This window comes from Dendropsophus ebraccatus, chromosome 12 (assembly GCF_027789765.1).
Source record: "Dendropsophus ebraccatus isolate aDenEbr1 chromosome 12, aDenEbr1.pat, whole genome shotgun sequence".
Lineage (NCBI taxonomy): Eukaryota > Metazoa > Chordata > Amphibia > Anura > Hylidae > Dendropsophus > Dendropsophus ebraccatus.
Genome location: NC_091465.1, coordinates 30,526,656 through 30,539,962, shown reverse-complemented (window position 1 = coordinate 30,539,962; position 13,307 = coordinate 30,526,656). Strand labels below are relative to the sequence as shown.

General features: G+C 44.8%; 1 protein-coding gene across 1 annotated transcript in view; it reads left to right on the top strand.

Annotated features, from left to right (window-relative positions):
* Window positions 1-13,307, top strand: part of NOC2L (NOC2 like nucleolar associated transcriptional repressor) — an 86,080-nt gene that overhangs the window by 11,725 nt on the left and 61,048 nt on the right. The window contains exons 6-11 of the mRNA XM_069946493.1: window positions 321-408; window positions 1,506-1,584; window positions 2,617-2,727; window positions 3,760-3,873; window positions 4,564-4,752; window positions 12,045-12,184. Coding sequence (XP_069802594.1) covers window positions 321-408; window positions 1,506-1,584; window positions 2,617-2,727; window positions 3,760-3,873; window positions 4,564-4,752; window positions 12,045-12,184 — 721 coding nt within the window. The remainder of the gene's footprint in view (window positions 1-320; window positions 409-1,505; window positions 1,585-2,616; window positions 2,728-3,759; window positions 3,874-4,563; window positions 4,753-12,044; window positions 12,185-13,307) is intronic.

Sequence of the window (13,307 nt, the reverse complement as noted above, 5' to 3'; positions counted from 1 at the left end):
TTTAAATCTTCCTCAGGCAGGCTGTACTAGTGTCAGACTGGAATCGGACAGGCTAGCATTAACTCCTGAATACTGGGTACACCCTACCCGATCTGCCGTTTTTGGAGATCATTTGACCCGGTTGTCCAGTCTTCAATTTTTTTGGTCCTTGTCATGGTCGCTTAAATCCTCACACTTTCCCATTTTTTTTCCTGCTTCTAAAAAAAAAAAAAAAACTTCAAGAGCTGACTATTAACTTGCTGCCTAATATATCCCACCATTGCCAGGAGCCGTTCTCATTGGATAATCAATGTCATTAACATGTGTTTTCTTTCTTATAGTTTTCAATGCACTAGTCACATTCTGCATTAAAGACCTGTTTGTTCACCTTGAGAAGAAGCTTGAACTCAAGCCAGCAAAGGGATCCAAGTGAGTTACATAATAATCTTTTTGTTTAAAGGGTTTTTTTCAGAGACCATTTTCTTTTTAAAACTGTTTAAAGTGGTTCTCTGGGATAAATACATAATTATCCATGCTGCCGGGGCTGCAGGGACATGATAGTAATATATACTTACCTGTCTCACTCCTCTGCTGTTGCCGATTCCCAGGCTGCCCGCTCTGTGCTGCTGTCAGCGTTTTAAAAATGCTCACATAGGGAATCTGGGAATCAGTAATCAGAGTAAATCAGAGTATGCAGAGAAGCGAGACAGGTAAGTACACATTATTGTCATGTCCCCCACAGCCCCGGCAGCATGACAACCCCTTTAATAAAGGTATATAATTTTCAAATCAAAGAGGTCCCATGAAACTAAAAAATGATAGGAAGGCAGGGGGCTGCGGGAACACGATAAGCAAAGTATATTTACATCAACTGGGCCTTGATGCCGCAGCTGGGTAAGTAATATACTCGGATACCGGCTAAAAATGACAACCAGTGACCATCAGAGACTCAGGAGCGACGCTATGGGGACGGGTAAGTATACTTTCTGTATTCTATTCCCGCGTCCCCCTGCCTTCCTGTCTTTTTTTTTATTTCACGGGACTTCTCTTTAGAAACTTTATTTAAAGTGTTTCATACTTTTGGTAGCAGTGACAACCAATGTGGGGCCCTCTACTGCCACCAATGTCTGAGTTGGGAATTGTTGGGCTGCTCCTCGTTCCCTGTTACTTATTTCTGCTGCTGCTGCTGTGCTGTGCTGTATTTCTGCTATTGCTAGCAATAGAAAGCCTTTCCAGTTGTACCTGATATTCCAGAATATATATGCTACAGTATAACCATACACATAAAAGATTGTCAGCAAAAAAGCCCCCCTGGTCCATCTAATCTGTTTTTCTTATTTTCTTAGTATAGATATGTTTATCCTAGACAGATTTACATTCAGTTACTATAGATATACCAACCACATCTGCTGGAAGTTTCTTCCAAGCATCTACTACTCTTTCAGTGTGGCGTGTAAGCATATTATTACTGTGTTCGTTCTGTCATGTCACACATTATAATATTAACCATTTTGCATTATTTATAGGCTATTGAACCCGTCAAGCAGCCCACTTTGGAAAAAGCTCCGTCTAGATATTAAGATGTACCTGAACTCTGTTATCCAGGTAACTGTGGTCTCTGTAATTCTGTAACACTTGACTTCTCATAGGTTTTCATTAGAGATGAGCGAACCTCGAGCATGCTCAAGTCGATCCGAACCCGAACTTTCGGCATTTGATTAGCGGTGGCTGCTGAAGTTGGATAAAGCCCTAAGGCTATGTGGAAAACATGGATATAGTCATTGGCTGTATCCATGTTTTCCAGACAACCTTAGAGCTTTATCCAAGTTCAGCAGCTAATCAAATGCTGAACGTTCGGGTTCGGATCGACTCGAACCCGAACTCGGTTCGCTCATCTCTAGTTTTCATGTTGTGCAATAAAATTAACCAGTGATGGAAAACGCATTGGGGGTGTTCTAGTTACAGACTGAAAAATTGCTAAGTTCTAATTCAGAGCACTATTTGCTGTGTGTAAGACAAATGAGACTGATGATACGAAATCCAGATTTCTGTTTCCATTGTCGGATATGCATTGCATTCCAGCCCATAATAGGAAATCTGCTTGTTGGCAGCACAATAACCTCCAAAGTTCACCTCATCTTTGATTCTTGTAGTCTTCCTCATCCATTCACTGAGTATAAGCAACATTCTTCCCTAAGCAACTTATTCTAAGGCAGAGAAGGGGAACTTGCCGCCCCCCAGCTATTGCAAAACTACGATTTCTATCAAGCTTTGGCTTTGGCTGTTAAGAATGGTTGGGAATGGCCGTTTTCCAACAAGTTAAGGGCTGCAGGCTCCCCATCCCTGCTCTGAGCATCACACCAGGACCCTTCTGGGTGCACTTTTAGGAGGAAATTTATCAAACGGTGTAAACTTTCTCTAGCTGTTGCAAAACTACAACCCCCATCATGCCTGAACAGCCAAAGCTTTAGTTTTGGCTGTCCGGGCATGATGTAGTTTTGCAACAGCTGGAGAGCCAAGTTTCTCTGGCCTAGTATGTCAGACTAGATTGGTCACGAATGAACAGAATTTTATATATTAGGCGAAAATATGGTGGGTTCTAGAATAATAAAGTATGTCTTTGAAACTGTTTTCCAGCTGCTGAGCTGTCTTACCGAAGCCACAGTGGGCGCCGCTGTTCTCCAGCATATTAACAGCACCCTGCATTTTTACCTTTGCTTTCCAAAACACACCCGACAGCTTCTTAAGGTGAGTAATATAGTCTGCCACTCAGTACATGATAGACCACTGCTTTAAATAGCTGGTGTGTAATGTTATGTTTCCATTCATTTGCCTCCTATTTATGTAGTATTAGTATGAAACATCAAATTTCACTCATTTTAAGAACAGCATAAAGTGTTACTTTAAAGAGGACCTGTCATCCCTGGTGCCGGTGTGACAGGCTCCCGACCCCCCGCTGGAGCACCCTATACTCACCTGATCCTGCCGGGTCTCGCTTCTTGAGCCGGTCGGGTGACTGAGATATTAGCGCCCAAAGCCCGGTGTGTGCGGTTCTCAGATGAGTCCAACGCTCATAGAGAATGACAGGTGAGTCCGACGCTCTGTCATTCTCTATGAGCGTTGGACATATCTGAGAACTGCGCGCGCCGGGCTTTGGGCGCTGATATCTCAGTCACCCGACCGGCTCAAGAAGCGGGACCCGGCGGGATCAGGTGAGTATAGGGTGCTCCAGCGGGGGGTCGGGAGCCTGTCACCCCGGCACTGGGGGTGACAGATTCCTTTTAACTCTGGTAGTGAGTTCCAGAGTATAGGGGAAGATGGGGCAAAATCTTGGAGGCGGTTGTGCTAGGTATATACGAGGGGGGGGGGGGGGGACACAAATGGAATTTATTGGAGGATCAGCGGTTGCTGAGGTTTGCTGACTTCTGTGTACAGTGTATGGCCAGCTTAATAAACAGCATTCAGGTTTTATTCCTCCTTTTGGACATTATAAGGGTATGTGCACACTATGGAGTTGCGACGGAAAACCTCTTGCGGATTCCGCAGTTCCCAGACTCCAGCGGCCGTGAACATCTCCACCCGTGTCATAGACTCCATTCTATGCACGGGCAGACTCTAACGTCTGTCCAAAGAATGAACCTGTTTTCCGTTGCGATTCCGTACATGTACCCTAATAGTCAAGTAAAGAGTTCCACTAAACTGTTTATTACTCTAGTTCTATTGTTCTTTATCCAGCATTAGATATTGGCCTGTGCCATTTATAATCTTTTGTCTCTGCAGCAAGCCATCCATCTGTGGTGCACAGGAGAAGAATCCGTCAGAGTTTTAGCATTTTTGGTCCTGAACAAGATCTGCAGACACAGACAAGACTCGTATCTCAACCCAGTGCTGAGGGTAGGTCTGCTTCTCTGTCTGATGGTTTGTCTTGCGGCCCTGAGGAGCCACAATTCTTTCTTTGTCCCAGTAGCTATAAAACACCTTAAGACTTCCCCATAAACATGCCTGTTTTGCTTGACTGAGCATGTCTATTGCGGAAATGCTTCTGGCATCTTGTGAGGAAACAAAGGATCGGACAGCGTTCAATCCATACTGTCTGACCTCATCTTTAGGACAATATTGTGCTGCCTCAAAAGACAAGTACATCAACACACAGACTGCTGGGACCCCCACAATCTCAAGAACAGGGTCTCCATTCTTCTATCTGAATAAAACAGCAGTCACACGGCTGTTGTATTTGTAGTCTATGGGACTGCTGGAAATGGCTGAATATATTGGGTGGCTCTATCCGACAGTCACATAGATGGTGAACGGAGCAGCAGTATGACTGTGGACCCTGCTCTTGAGACTGTGGCGGTCCCAGCAGTCAGACCCCCTAATAGGTATACACTTACCCTATTATGAGGTATCAGACAACCGCTATCACTATGCAAGTTTTTTAATGGAGAATATATACCTGACTTATGTTATTATAGAGAACACCTTTCACACACTGAATACAGTCAAGCCCACTGTGTATTGTGGTCTGATGTAGCTTGTCCTAGTGCCTCTGTTTTATTCACAAATCTATGCGTTTCCGTTCTACAGAAAATGTACATCTCCTATGTGAAGAACTCGAAATTTACTTCGCCCAATGTGCTGCCTATGATTAACTTCATGCAGAGAACTCTGACAGAGATGTACTCGCTGAACGTCCAGAGCTCCTACCAGCACATCTTCATATACATCCGGCAGCTGGCCATCCACCTGCGCAGCGCCATGACCCTCAAAAAGAAGGTAGGGAGCAACTTTAGTAGTTGTGGAGAATATCAACTATAGAAGAAAAAAAACTTGTGCCCATAGCCAGCCTAGGATTGTGGCTGCCCGTGTTCAGAGTCCCTCTGGACTATACAAGCTGAAGCCTGGCCGCTTGCTGTGGGCAGACTGCTCTAGTTATACTTTGCACTTGGTTTCATCTTTATAATTGAGCTAATCTGTTTGATAAAGTTCTTATCTGTGTCATTGATGTTTGATAATCTAGTGCATAACACATTGCAGGTTCCTTGTCTACGTGTCTCTGCTGGCATACATACGGTAGAGTACGCTGCCTGTTTTTTGTGTAGCAACAGTGCCACCTACAGTATGTCATGTGGTAGTGCTCACCAGTATAGGAGACTGGTTGCTTGAAGTGTTTTTTTCATGTTTGTTGAGAGTTCAGAGTGGCCATATTGGTGATAGACGTTGAATGGCACCTGTCATAAGAAGCTGGGGTGAGTGCGTGTCTCTTCTCCACTGTCAATTAAATCTGACTCGTTCGCTTCATTATAGTATATGGAGCATACAAGTTAGATATTCTATCAGGTGGGGAGTGGAGCGCACATCCCCTGGCTTTATTATGGGTTGACAGGGAGTATTAGTTGACTTCCGGGACCATCATTACTTTTTTATATGTCTGATGACTGTATATGACACTAACCCTTTAATGCCAGGGCTACGCAGTGACTCTTTGTAGCGTAGCTGATTGATTTTGATAATAGTCCACAAGATTGCCTTGATCTCAATGTACTCTTTTGCATTGCAGATGTAGCTTGATAATTAAATCTATTGGTAGTTCTATTATAAAAACAGCGTATCCCTGCCCGTAGAGTCCTGCTGCTCTGGTAAGGTACTACAGGAGCAGCCATGCTTTTATGTTCTAATGCCCTGGACCTAATAGCTGCACCTACATTTGTGCATCGTATTCAGCACCCTATCACTCTCTGACAATAACTTCCACTACATTTTGCACCCACGAGTGTGTGTAGAAGCACTGGCAATGTGCCTTGTTGTAGGGGTTGTTTCATCTCACTAAGCTTTGTCCATATTCTATATTGGGACATTTAGACCTGATGGAAGAGGGGTCCTATGTGCCAGAATGGAGAGCTGCTCCGCTGTACCTGGCACTCCCCTGCATTACATAGACAACTACTGATCATGAATGGCAGAAATAGGATACAGCACTTCACTTGTGCCAGTCATGGGATGGGTTTACCAGACTCACTTGCTTTTTGTTAAAAAGAACTTGTGTTTATGAGATCCCCTATAATTCCTTAAAGTTAGTTTTCTTGTCACTTACATTTTTTTTTGACATATCGAAAGTTTTGATTGTTTGGGGTCTGGGTGTTCAGCCCCCCCACAAATTGTTATCCAACGCTAGGAGAAGCGCTTGACTAAGCCCTTCACTCTTATCTCTCACTGCAGAAGACAGTCTTCGTGGACTTTACAATATAGCCCATCAAGCTGGGGAGTGAAGTGCTTAGTCGAGCGCTTCTCCCAGCTCTGTCTACGATTGGTGGGGGTTTGAACACTAAGGGGGAGATTTATCAAAGGGTGTAAATTTTAGACTGGTGCAAGCAACCCACAGCAACCAATCACAGCTCAGCTTTAAGCAGTGCTGAAAGGAAAGCTGAGCTGTGATTGGTTGCTGTGGGCAGTTTGCACCAGTCTAAATTTTACACCCTTTGATAAATCTCCCCCTAAGATTCTTAGTAAGTAAAACTTTAGAGATTTCAAAGGTTTTTTTTTTTGGTTTTTTTTTAAAGTCATACGGGGACATTTATGAAGCTTACAGCCCTGGCCTACGCCAAAGAGAAGGTGCAGATTCGCCTCCTTCTCACTGACTTATGCCTGGAGTATGCCTGCCGTATGCCCCGCATGCCCGATGGGGGGGCTCGGGGCGTGGCAAAGCGGGGAGGAGGTGTGTGTCTCTTAGGGAAATCGGCCAAAGAAAGAGGGGGTGGCCTAATTTAAGACCAGCATACGAGTACGCCACTCTTGATACCGCCCCCCCCCCCCCCCCATATTGTTCATTTAAATGTCACCTGATGGCACTCCCTGTTTTAGGGTGTCTGCAGGGGAAATGTAACATTTCCCCCCCCCCCACACACACACAAAATTTTATTGTAGTTTTCAAAATAAAGTACAAAGTATTAATTAAAAAAAAAAAAGTAACATTTTATAGCAGCTAATCCAATAATTGGCCAACCCTGTAGACGGATCGTCTGCTCATGTCAGTGACTACAGAAAACAGGAAGCAGCAAGTGTTTATTACACTTCTATGCCAGTGCTATTTCTTTTATATGGTTAGTGGACATTGGTTGGGCTTCCTTCTCCGGCACTCTTTCCTATAATGACTCAGATCCTAGCTCCGGCCAGAGAAGCGACTCACTGCTAAATCTCTGGTTTTCATACAATTTGGAAAATCTGATCTACTTTTATATAGGAAAAGGCATCTGTGTGGGGATGTTTCCTCCAGTGTATGGGAAGCAGCGGACGAGCCCTGGCAGAGTGGAGGTGTTGCCGCCTTACACATGCGACGTGCCCAGGATTGATGTCTTCCCTGTATGGCACCTTTCTCCCGTGTTGTTGCGGAACACTTAGCAGCGACTTTCCATCCTGAATCAGCGACGAGTGTATCCGCCGTCAAACAGTAAAGTCTTCATTTCTCCTTCTCGCTGGAAAGCGCAAACCACACACGAACTAAAATAAATGGAAAAGTACTTGCTGCTTGTGGACTCGGTGGCAGGAGAGAGAAGTAACACGCTGTGCCCCGGCTCATAATCGCAGCCCTATGATTACAAGTTGGCATCTCAATGCTGCATTCCGCAATGTTGCCAAACTTGGCAAGTGCCGAGGAGGTTGCGGGTGGTCTCCGGAAGTGGCGAGCAGATAAACTTACATATAGCAATTAATTCTCAAAAATGTATAAGATTTGTGCCGCAGATCATTCTGACTACCTGCCTTACTTGGATCGGCATAACACTGTGCTGGGCTTAGTAAACATGGGCCATAGGCATTATGTATCCGTCTTGGGTAACTGGCAGCGGAGACCACTGGTTGACATAATCTGGCCGGTAGACGCTTGAGATGGCGCGTCTTTTGTTACCATTGTATAATGGAATTAGGTTTAATGCTGTTTGAGGTGTCTGGATACGTGTCCAATCCCTGTTACATCCAGGTCTAAAGATGATTAGATCTTGCAAACTCAACAGATTGCTTTACGCGGCCTTAATGTTGTCACTCCTGTCTGGCCTTGGTGACCCCTGTTAGTACATTATAAGCTTAAGGGACAGACTTTCCTATAGTTTTGTCTCCGCAGCATATTCACACGGGTTTGCCACGTGCAGTTTTTTTGCAACTTTGTGCATATGGTCTATTATACTGTGTTTTTTTTGTGTGTTTTTTTTCTTTTTCATCTAAATAGGTTCAAGCCTTTCATACAGAGTTCTTGAGATTGTGGGGTTTCCAGCACTTGGACCCCATAGTCAGCCACTTATCTCCTTAGGAGGGATAGGGGATGATGAGTGTTCATGGTGACAAGGTTTTTTTTTTTTTTTTTAAAGTCACAAAATAGCAACTTTTCAGCTATTTACAGGATAAGCAAATGGTCACTGGATTTCCCAGCGATCTCATTGGGGTCCTGTGTCCCCCATTTGAACATGATGCGTCATGCTGCTCCATGCAGTCCCTATGGGACTGATAAAGTACAGCAAAGTACATGTTTGCTTTATGGTGTTTTTCTTCTTGCTGTCCTCAGATGACCTTCTGAGGGGCTGCACAGGTGTGTGTGTTCTCACCCTGTCTGGGCTCGGGATTGTATAGCGGAAGCTGTGGTAATTGGATGGCGATGGACGTGGCTCCTCACTCCACGGCTCAGACAGATCCTTATAAGCCAATTATTTTCTCCTCTCGTGTGTTTACTTTAATGCTACGTCAAGCTGCTCGGTGCTGAGAACCAGTCTATACCGCTGACACGTGATATCTAGTAGGGTGTGTTATCCTCTAGGTCTAGGGTTTCCTTTATAATGTCAGGGTAAAGGTTAGCGTCAGTCAGTGTTGTCGTCTTTTCTCTTTTATCATGGTGATGGATTAGGGGTTCAGTGTCTGGTAGTCACTGGCCCCCCTCAAGCTCATTGTAGTATTCCATGGTGCCCATTTGCTTGGCTGATCTTTCCAGCAGGGCCATGTATGATATCCATATATGTCTATGGACAGGGGTTTTGGGAATAGTATATAATCTCCAATAGAAAAGGAACTCGCCAAAATCTTAAAATCAAGATTTATTCAGAAGGATATCCTCCACTGGATTTAACATGTACAACACAAACAATTTGCACAGATGCTGCTTGTGGACTCGGCAAGAATCGGCAAGATCGGCGCTTGTTTGCACTGCAACTGCACGACAAATGCTGTCAGTTTAGAGATGACATGCAGGAGTATATACTTACTTCTGCACTGCTGGGTATCCAAGTCTCCAGTCTTCCGACTGTATCTTCAGGCCCCTCCTCACCTGAGCGTCAATCATTCTGGAGGAGGCGGGGCCTAAAGATACAGCTGGCGGCTTGACTGGAGAAGGGCAGGATCATAAGCAGCGGAGATGGTAAGTATGCACAGCTGCGTGTGATCTTTAAACTGACAGCACAGATATATACATGTGTATTTGCCAGATCCTGGGGTAGACTGTTCCACAGATTCACTGTTCTCATGGTAAAGAAGGCTTGTCACCTCTGGAGATTGCCCCTTGTCTTTTGAGGATGGGGGCTACCCAGAACATCTTTTCCTCATATTTCTTGTAGGGGCCATTAATATATTTAAATAATTTAATCAGATCTCCTCTTAAACGTCTCTTCTCGGGACTAAAAATTTTTTAACTCCCTTAAAGGGAATCAATCACCTGAAAAATCGATATGATGTTATTAATCCATGCTAATACATCCCTTAACACACTTTCCACAAATATATCTGTAGCGTCCGTCCCTGCTCAATATACACCAAAATCATACTTTGATCTTGTGCCGTGCTAATCGCGCTGATCTTGTGCCGTGCTAATTCATGGCATGTAGTCATTTGGGTGTTTCTTCAGGGCCAAGTAGTCAGTGCCCCAGGGCTGGGTTTCGCTGTAGTCACGCCTCTATGGGCGTGATTCACAGTCATGTGTCACTGAATCATCATCCGTAGGCGGGCCTGGGATTGTGAAGATATATATCTCTGTGCTGTCAGCTTCCATATCACAACCAGCAATGTATGCTTGCCATCCGCCTTGCATGTGATCTCCCTTTTTCCATCCACCAGCTGTATCTTCAGGCCCTACCTCCTCCAGAATGATTGAGATCCAGAGGAGGCAGGGCCCGAAGACACAGCCATAGGACTGGAGAGCCAGATACCGGATCACAAGCAGCGTGGTTGGTAAGTATAGATTGCTGCTTGTGATCTGGAAACTAACAGCTCAGATATATACATATCTGTGCGGTCAGTTTCCAGGGTTGCAGGCTTTTTTCACTCATGGTTAGAGAACAGGTGACGCCTACTATGTTTTCTCTTTTTAAATCATAATGGCAACGTAAAACATCCAATTGACCCAAAAAGTTTACATTCCCCAGTTTTTAATACCGTGTATTGCCCCCACTACCATCAATGACAGCTTGAAGTCTTTTGTGGTAGTTGTGGATGAGGCTCTTTATTATAAAGCTGCCTATTCTTCTTGGCAAAAAGCCTCCGTTTCCTGCAAATTCCTGGGCTGTCTTGCTAGAACTGCACGCTTAAGATCTCCCGCAATGATATTGAGGTCAGAAGACTTAAATGGCCGCTCCAGAACCTTCACTTTGTTCTGCTGTAGCCAGTGACAGGTCCACTTGGCTTTGTGTTTTCGATCATTGTCATGTTGGCACGTCCACATACATCCCATGTGTGGCTTCCAGGCTGATAAGTGCTGATAACCTGCTTCATTGATCTTTCCTTCAACTTTGACCAAGTTTCCAGTGCCTTTGTAGCTCACACATCCCATAAACATCAGCGACCCACCTCCATGCTTTACAGTAGGAATGGTGTTCCTTCATTATAGGGCTTGCTGACACCTCATAGGCCTTGCTGTGGCCAAAAAGTTTGATTTTGGTCTCATCACTCCAAATGAACTTGTTCCAGGAGTTTTGAGGCTTGTCTCTGTGCTGTTTGGAGTATTGTGGCATTTTGTGGCATTTGCACAGTAATGGCTTTCTTCTGGTGACTCGACCATGCAGCTCATTTTTCTTCAAGTGCCTCCTCATTGTGCATCTTGAAACAGCCACACCGCTAGTTTTCAGAGAGTCCTGTATTTTAGCTGATTTTTTTTATTATTTTTTTTTTTTATCCTTTGCATCCCATACAACTTTCCCAGCAGTTGTGGCCAAACTTTTTGTCAATTTATATCAACTTCTGTGCATATTATCGGGCCAAAATCACCTGGGTATGTGAACTTTTGATCAGGGTCATTTGGATGTTTTTGGTTGTCATGATCAACCTTTCACTGGCTACATCAGAACAAAGTGAAGGTTCTGGAGTGGCCATCTCAGTCTCCTAAGCTCATGCCTTTTGCCAAGAAGAATGGGCAGCTTTACCATCTGAGAAAATAAAGAGCTTCATCCACAACTACCACAAAAGACTTTAAGCCGTCATTGATGTTAAAGGCTGAAATAAACGGTATTAAGAACTGGGGTATGTAACCTTTTGATCAGGGTCATTTGGATGTTTTTGGTTGTCATTATGATTTAAAAAAATAAAACACAGTAGTTTGACAATAAATGGCTTCACCCAACCACTAACCATAAGTGGAAAAAAGTTTTTGTGTTATCATTCATATTCTCTGAAAAAAGGACAAGAATGCAAAAATTCTAAAAATTCTATCAGGCTGTGTAAACTTTTGAGCACAACTTGTATGTGTTTGTGATCCAGCAAGTTTCTGTTTAAGTATGAATTATTGTTTCCATTTATAACAGCGACCACAAGATAATGCCGGATGTGCCGCATTATGCTTACCACTGGCACCCAGATAACCCCTACCACTTATAATAAGGCCTCACAGGCTCCATTCATTCGATAAAAAGAATAGCACTACATGCAAAACTACAATTCATCGTATCAACCCTGCCTAAAATGCATGTGTTTGCATTTCATCTCGTCTACTACTACTTTAATGAAACTAGAAACCTAGAGCGTTACGTTGTCTGTATCATGGAGGGAGTCACGTGTCCTTCGACTGTAATACTAATATATCTTTGTTGTCTTTCTGTACACAGGGTGCCTATCAATCTGTATATAACTGGCAGTACATTCATTGCTTGTATCTCTGGTGTCGGGTGCTGAGCACAATCCACCCCAGTGAAGTGCTGGAGCCTCTTATCTACCCCCTGGTTCAGGTCATCACCGGTTGTATCAGGTAGGTGCTGATGTGGCTAGTAGTCTGCATATATGATATTTTGGTATTGACTGTCAATCTAGAGGAGGGGAACCTCTGGCCCGCGGGCCGCATCTGGCCCTTGAGACCTCCTGATGCGGCCCATGGCTCTCCTGTGATGGTGCGCTGCTCTGGTGGGGCAGGAGCCGGCATACATAGCATCCTCCTGTGTCTATGACAGCTGCCAGATACAGGAGGATGCTGACTGTGCCGGCTCCTTCCCCACCAGAGCGGTGCACATCTTCTGTCTCCTGCGGGCCGCATGATGAAGTCATTTCATCACACGCCGCCTGCAGAAGACAGGCACAGACTAGGATAGAGAGGGGGACCTGGGCAGTGTGGGAGCGGAGGAAAGGGGAGTGGGATGTTTATTTTTTTTTATTTGGGACAGACACTGGGGGCTAAGTACACTACCTGGGACATGACTGGGGGGGGGGGTTAGCTAGATTACCAGGGCATCACTGGGGGGGTAACCATGACTAGCAGGGGCATCACTGGGGGTTAACTATGACTACCAGGGGCACCACTGGGGGTTAATTATGACTACCAGGGCATCATTGGGGGTTAACTATGACTGCCAGGGCATCACTGGGGGTTAACTATGACTACCAGGGCATCATTGGGGATTAACTATGACTACCAGGGAAATCACTGGTGGGGTTAACTAGACTACCAGGGGCATCACTGGGGGTTAACTAGACTACCAGGGACATCAATAAGGGGTTAACTACAGCTACCAGGGGCATCACTAGGGGTTAACTCTGGCTACCGGGCATTACTAAGGATTCACATCAGGTACAAGGGGAATCACAGAGGGTTAACTACAATAGCAGGGGCACTAGGGGAACAATACTTTGCCTTGCCCTGGGTGCTGTGCACCCACGCTACCCCGATGCCGCGCACAGTATAACATTGAGTGCGGCCCCCAAATGATTTTATTAATGCCCGAATGGTCCTCGACAGGGAAAAGGTTCCCCACCCCTGAGTATTCTGCCCCTATAAAAGAGCTTTTACTTAGATATCAAATCCCTGTCTATGATGTTTGTCTTTAGCTGATTATGGCTTATTCCAGGTGTCTCTTCATGATATCGCTTTCTGGGACGGC